This window comes from Rhinatrema bivittatum, chromosome 9, assembly GCF_901001135.1.
Source record: "Rhinatrema bivittatum chromosome 9, aRhiBiv1.1, whole genome shotgun sequence".
NCBI classification, from domain to species: domain Eukaryota; kingdom Metazoa; phylum Chordata; class Amphibia; order Gymnophiona; family Rhinatrematidae; genus Rhinatrema; species Rhinatrema bivittatum.
Window position 1 is genome coordinate 171366089 of NC_042623.1, and position 7399 is coordinate 171373487.

Here is a 7399-nt window from a genome sequence, read left to right on the forward strand (position 1 = left end):
GACACCATATCTCACAGAGCCCACAGAGGACATGGAGACACATCTACTGGCACATTGGGCAAACAAGTCCACTATCTGGCCACACCTAGCCAAAGTGGCTCAGTGATATCTATCATTTCCACCAACCAGTGTGCCCAGTGAATGTGTATTTTCAATGACAGGGGATATCATGAGCCCTCATCACTCAAGGCTGGCACCAGAGTTGATGGAAATGCTAGTATTTTTGAAAATAAACATGCCTTTGCTTGGGTTTCCAAATTTTCCCTGTGAATGGCAAGATGAATAAAAGCAATTTAAAGCCTTGTAGCTGCTCCAGCTGCCTCATATGCTCCAGATAATATCAGCACATGTAGCTGACCTGAAACACTGTGCCTGTCTGTCCACTTTCCAGTCCTTTCATTACTACAAGGGCCTGACCTCAACCACTATGCCTGTCTGTCCAGCCATTAATTCACTACAAGGGCCTGACCCTAAACGCTGTTCCTGCCCATCCAGCTCTTAAGTCACTACAAGGGCTTGATCTCAACCACTGTGCCTGTCTGTCTAGCCCTTAAGTCACTACAAAGGCCTGACCTCAACTGCTGTGCCTGTTTGTCCAGCCATTAAGTCACTACAAGGGCCTGACCCCAAATGCTGTGCCTGTGGGTCCACTGTCCAGCCCTTACATCACTACAAGGGCCTGACCTCAACTGCTGTGCCTGCTCATCCAGCCCTTAAGTCACTACAAGAGCTTGCTCTCAAACGCTGTGCCTGTCTGTCCAGCCCTTAAGTCACTACAAAGGCCTGACCTCAACCACTGTGGCTGTCCATCCAGCCCTTGTCACTACAAGGGCCTGACCTCAACCACTATGCCTGTCCGTCCAGCCCTTAAGTCACTACAAGGGCCTGACCTCAACCACTGTGCCTGTCTGTCCAGCCCTTAAGTCACTACAAGGGCCTGACCCCAAACACTGTGCCTGTCTGTCCACTATCCAGCCCTTACATCACTACAAGGGCCTGACCTCAATCGCTGTGCCTGTCTGTCCAGCCCTTAAGTCACTACAAGGGCCTGACCTCAACTGCTGTGCCTGTCTGTCCACTGTCCAGCCGTGCCAGCCTGTCTTGCACCTATCAAAACCACAGCAACCTGACAACCTCCGCTCTACCAGCCTGTCTTTCCCCTATCAAAACCACAGGGACCAGACTACCTCCACTCTGCCAAACTGTCTTGCTTCTATCAACACCATGGTGACCTGACTACCTCAGCTCTGCCAGCCTGTCTTGCCCCTATCAAAAAAACAGGGACCAGACTACACCAGCTCTGCCAGCCTGTCTTGCCCCTATCAACACCACAGCGACCAGACTACCTCACCTCTGCCAGCCTGTCTTGCACCTATCAAAAACAAAGGGACTATACTACTTCCGCTTTGCCAGCCTGTCTTGCCCCTATGAAAACCACAGGGACCAGACTACCTCCGCTCTGCCAGCCTGTCTTTCCCCTATCAAAACCACAGGGACTAGACTACCTCAGCTCTGGCAGCCTGTCTTGCCCCTATCAACACCACAGCAACCTGATTTCCTCCGCTCTGCCAGCCTGTCTTGCCCCTATCAAAACCATAGGGACCTACCTCCACTCTGCCAGCCTGTCTTGCCTGCTCCTATCAAAACTACAGGGATTAGACTACCTCAGCTCTGTCAGCCTGTCTTGCCTCTATCAACACCACAGTGTTATGGTTATTGATGTTTGGGTGGATCCTTGGACACTGTGGCAGCTGACCACACCCACGGGGGGCAGGGTCAGGCTAGACTCTGGGCGCACAAACACAGATTGAATCTTTTATTAAACAGTATGGTAACCACCAGAGGTGGCAGTAGTGAGTAGATGATGAGCCCGGCTGGGCTGGTCTCCCACAGTTGCTGGAACAGCAACTTCTCAGTAGTCTGTGCTGTAGTGGAAAGAGACTAAGAATTATGAGTACTTGGAGATAACCAGTCAGGGTCCCAGATTGAATTAGGGAAAGCTCCGAGGCAGGGAGAGCAGGCCCTCGAGGAGCGAGTACCTGGTTCCAGTGAAACAGTATAGTGGAATAGATGGCATGTACTCACAGATGGAATCTGTTGGTGAGGTCTTCCAAGTAGCATGTTGAAAGTTGCAGGCAGCAAGTCAGGGAACATAGACCCTCGAGGAGCGAGTACCAGTTTCCTGATGGCACCTGAAATAGAAAGAAGGAGTCCTCGAGGAGTGGGTACTCCAAGATAACCCCGAAGGGTGTTAGAGTCCAGAAGTGCTGGAGTGGCAGAGTAGCTTCAGTACGGAGAGCGAATCCCATCCATAAGGAGTCCGTTGCTAACTCGATGAGCTAGCAAAAGTAGAGAGCTTAAATATCCGGGCAGCATGACGTCATCTCAGGGGGACGCCTCCGAGGTTTGCACCAACACAGAAGTAAAGCTGAGGGCGGTGTGCACGCGTACGCCCTAATGGTACCTGGAGGAGCATGGCGTGAGGCAGCAGCAAAGCCAGTCCAGGGACTCCAGAGAGGACGGCAAACAAATGCCACGGAGGCCAGCAGTGCGAGGCAAGCGGGAGGAGCTGCAAGAAGTGAGATGTAGGCGGGGCGAAGCCGTCGAAGACCGACGGTCGCAACACACAATGACATGACTACCTCAGCTCTGCCAGCCTGTCTTGCCCCTATCAACTTTCTGCCATTCTGCCATGCTGCCATACACCAGACAACTCTACTCCTTGTGGTGTTCTTGCCACTATCATGGTTCCTCAGTGTGTTGATGCTAGTCTTTCTTTGTTGCTTGTCCCTTTATTGGCGCCTTGTGGTTTTTTCTGACACCCTTTCTGCTTGCTATGTCCCCCCCTTCATTGTGCTGTAGGATGTTGTTGCCACTTGTCTTGCCACTTTGCCGCTCGTGCTGCCTTTGAGGGGTCATGCAACTGTTATTGGTGCTCTATTTTGAATCTGTGGTGTGTTTTTGACACTCTCACTGCTGCTTTGCACCTCTGTTAAAGCACTCTTGCCACTCCTGGTACCCCTTTGCCCTATTACAGTGCCTTAGGCTATTCATTAGGGATGTGAATCGGGCTTCGGACGATTGAAAATATCGTCGATATTTTCAAAATCGTCAGAAATCGGGGGCTCCCTCAAAACGATAGGAAAACCCCACAATATTGATCGTGGGGGTTCCCTTATCATTTTGGGGGAGGACGGGAAAAACGGCACACAAAAATAACCCCTAAACCCACCCCGACCCTTTAAAAGTAACCCCTTAGCTTCCCCCACCCTCCCGACCCCCCCAAAACCTTTTTACAGGTACCTGGTGGTCCAGTGGGGGTCCCATGAGTGATCTCCCACGATCTCCCGCTCCGGCCCGGGAGCCGGAGGACGGCCCGTCGGCTGCCACTAATCAAAATGGCGCCGATGGCCCTTTGCCCTTACCATGTGACAGGGTATCCATGCCATTGGCCGGATCCTGTCACATGGTAGGAGCACAGGATGGCTGGCGCCATCTTGTGCTCCTACCATGTGACAGGGGCTGACCAATGGCACCGGTAGCCCCTGTGACATAGTAAGGGCAAAGGCTATCGGCGCCATTTTGATTACTAGCAGCCGATGGCCTGAGTGCAGGAGATCGCTCCCGGACCCCCGCTGGACCACCAGGGGCTTTTGGCAAATCTTGGGGGACCCTCCTGACCCCACAAGACTTGCCAAAAGTCCAGCGGGGGTCCGGGAGCGACCTCCTGCACTCGGACCGTTGGCTGCCAGTAATCAAAATGGCGCCGATAGCCTTTGCCCTTACTATGTCACAGGGGCTACCAGTTCCATTGGTCAGCCCCTGTCACATGGTAGGAGCACAAGATGGCGCCGGCCATCCAGTGCTCCTACCATGTGACAGGATCCGGCCAATGGCACAGATACCCTGTCACATGGTAAGGGCAAAGGGCCATCGGCGCCATTTTGATTAGTGGCAGCCGAAGGCCCGGGAGCGGGAGATCACAGGAGATCACTCCCGGGACCCCCACTGGACCCCCAGGGTCGGGAGGGTGGGGGAAGCTACGGGGTTACTTTTAAAGGGTCGGGGTGGTTTTTTTGTTTATTGGCTGGGGCGCAGCCGATAAACAAAACGCGATCAGGCCCGATGGAAAAAAACCCACATGTGAATCGGAACCGGAATCCAAACCGATTCCGGTTCTGATTCACATCTCTACTATTCATGCCACTTTGGTGCCACTTTGCCACAGTCTAAGTACCTTGGAGCTCTTTTCTCATTCTGATGTTTGCGCCTCAGAAGTTTCATCCAAATTGTTAAGAAAACCCCAATTCTGCAGCCTAAAATAGGCTGCAAATACTTCCCCCATTGACTTTAATGGTAAACGAAAACAAATGAAACTAATAAATGAATTGGGGTTTTTTCCCTATGAAACTAATGAAATGAATTGGGGTCCCAATGAAGTGAAAAAACAAAATGAAACAAATCTTTTCCTTCTGCACATCCCTACAGATTCCTGTTGCTGCACAAGATCTCGGGCGGTCCGCCTGGGTTATCACCCCTCACCTCCATGGCCATGGTGGAGGATCAACCAGCATGTGCATGTGCTGAATGAGTGCCCATGAAAAGAGGTTGCCCCATTTTCCCATAGCTACAGTGGTGCTGGATATTGCGATAAGAGCTAAGAACAGAGGAAAAAGATGTTCAATATCATGACTGCAGCAGTAGCAACAGAGCGAAAAAAACTGGTGAATCCCACCCCCTTGTAGCTGAAGCTAAAGGCAAGGGTGTCAAATTATTAGCTTGCCCAAGGCCTGCCTGAGAAGCCCACTTGCCTCAGTCCAATGCTGTGCAAATACTCTAGGGTCACCACTGTGGGCAGTTTGATTATACCTTTCTGAAAAGTGAATTGTCAAACGTTGCATGCTAAAAATCAACATATACACAAGTAAAATAGTATGCATGTTGCAGGGTGCATTTATGACTATTTTATAACTTGCATATATCACATATAGTATGTGTAGGGTATAAAATAAAGGAATTTTTGCTCATTCATAGACACGTCTATGGACGTATGAGCACCTATTTGAAAGTAATCCTGCCTGTAGACAAAATTAAGAATATTAAACCAAAAAAAAAAAAGAGTCATGAATGGATTTCACTAAAGATGGATTTATATAAAATATTTTCTATTTCCTATACACAGGTCCAGAAGGTAATGCCCAGTGACACATTCTACTTCTCCATCTTGCGCAATCCATTTCACTTAGTGGAGTCATCATTTGCCTACTACAAATCAGCTTCACCCTTCTCCAGAGCCAAGACTTTGGATGAGTTTCTGGACCAGCCATTAAAATTCTATAAAGCCTCAAACCCCAACAGTCATTATGCTAGGAATCTCATGACCTTTGATTTTGGTTTTAACCCCAATGGTAATTCCTCAGCCAGGCATGCTCAGCTAAACATTGAAGCAATCGAGAATATGTTTGACCTGATACTGATTACAGAGTACTTTGACGAGTCCATGGTTCTGCTGAAGGAGGCTCTGTGCTGGAACTTGGATGATGTGGTATACTTCCCCCTCAATAGCAGAAATGAGAAGACCAGAGTGCCACTTTCAAAAAGCCACACAGAGAAGCTCAAGAGCTGGAACAAACTGGACTGGGAGCTCTACATTTACTTTAACAGGACTTTCTGGGAGAGGATTGATCAAACTATTGGAAGAGAAAAGATGCAGCAAGAAGTGAAAGAACTGCGTAAGAGGCGGGAGGAGCTGGCTAGAACATGTCTCCAAGGAGAGGGCATGGTGGATCCATTACAAATTAAAGATTTGTCATTGGTACCACTGCAGTATGGAAAAGCCAGGATCCTTGGCTATAACCTCAAGCCAGGGCTGGGTAAGGTAACAAGACAGCTGTGTCAGAGTTTGGTCACCCCAGAACTCCAATACAGTAGCTTTCTGTATGAAAGACAATTTCCAAAGAAAGCAAGTGAACCTCAGAGGCACACAGCTGCTAAGATATCACCACAATATTTCAACCCCAGAAACAATCCTTGGAAACATGGAAAGAAAAGGGATTCTATTAAAAAAAAAATCTTCTAACACCATGTTTGGCTTTCACATACCATTGGATGTTGGAAATATACTGATACCACTGGGCAACAATGAAAGTGTTACTGACCTAAAAAGGTCCTACTCTGTAGTATCTTGATGTGCTGAACACGAATATGACCATGAAAAGTTTTTATTGGCTCTCATTTTGAAGATATTTAATATAGTTCACTTTCTATGTTTAGTCATGTAAGTTTATCCTGTAGGACTGTAAATAAGCCTAGAATGATGTAATATTGCATCATATTGCATAATACCATCATGCACACATCATCCAGAGTTTATTACATCATTTTCTGATGCAATGCAGTTCTACTGCCATGCTGCTGCTGAGTAAGCTGACGTCAGCAGTGTACTATATGAAGCCCAGTCAGAAAGGGTGAGCATTTGAAATATTCATGCTGGCTGACTACTGCTGGACACTCCGTAGAGATGCTCCCGAACAGGTGTACAAGAGACAAGCAAAGAAATCTAAGACGTAGTCTATGACTTCATTTTTCAAACGGTATTAACTGTAGGTCTCCTACTATTGGCATACAATTCAAGATGTAATTATATTATTGCATATTACAAAAAAACTAGAGCCAATTTTGCATTTTCACAGTCACATTCATGTTTAGCACATGGAAATTTATAAGAATTGACTAATTTCATTTCAGTAACATGACTTTTGTGAAAATTTGTTGCCCAGTGTACTGAGCAATAATTTGCAATTTTATACTGATGAACACTATCGGTCTGATTTTCAAAATGACATGCTGTTTTATGCATGTAAGTGGGTTTTGAAAATCAAACAGGAGCCATTGTGCGTAAAAATATGCATGTAACATGGTTTCGCACAAACGTCTGCATTGTCAGAGCCAATGGGGTTTGAACTGAGGGACTTGGGAGCTGTAGGACGGGAACCTGCAAGAAAGCCACAGAGAGGTCCAGAGAACAGTTATTCTTCAGAGCCATGGAGGTGGACATGCCGCCAAAGCTCTCCACTGAGTGTGCTCTAAATTGAGGCCAGGATATAAGGAACTTTCAGAAGGCACACCTTTGCTGTTCCAAACTCCTTGGTATCCGCCTCATGGAAACTCTTCATCTGGCAATTGATCCTGTTCCTGTTCAATTGTTCCAGTGACTCCTGTTCCTACCAAAGTTGTCTCAGCAATTTATGTTTCCGTCTTCCATCTCATCAAAACATAAAAAGGTAACTGGTATTAATTTCATCACCAATACAAATACAGAACCTTATGGACAGTTTATACCCAGATTTTTTGTATATATATGTAGGACCTCTAAACTTGATGAGTCTGTCAGACATAC

General features: G+C 47.5%; 1 protein-coding gene across 1 annotated transcript in view; it reads left to right on the plus strand.

Annotated features, from left to right (window-relative positions):
• LOC115099495 overlaps positions 1-6210 on the plus strand; it is a 132505-nt gene extending 126295 nt beyond the window's left edge. The window contains exon 4 of the mRNA XM_029617170.1: positions 5183-6210. Within this exon, the coding sequence (XP_029473030.1) occupies positions 5183-6079 (897 nt within the window). The 3' untranslated portion in view covers positions 6080-6210. The remainder of the gene's footprint in view (positions 1-5182) is intronic.
• Positions 6211-7399: the final 1189 nt, after the last annotated feature.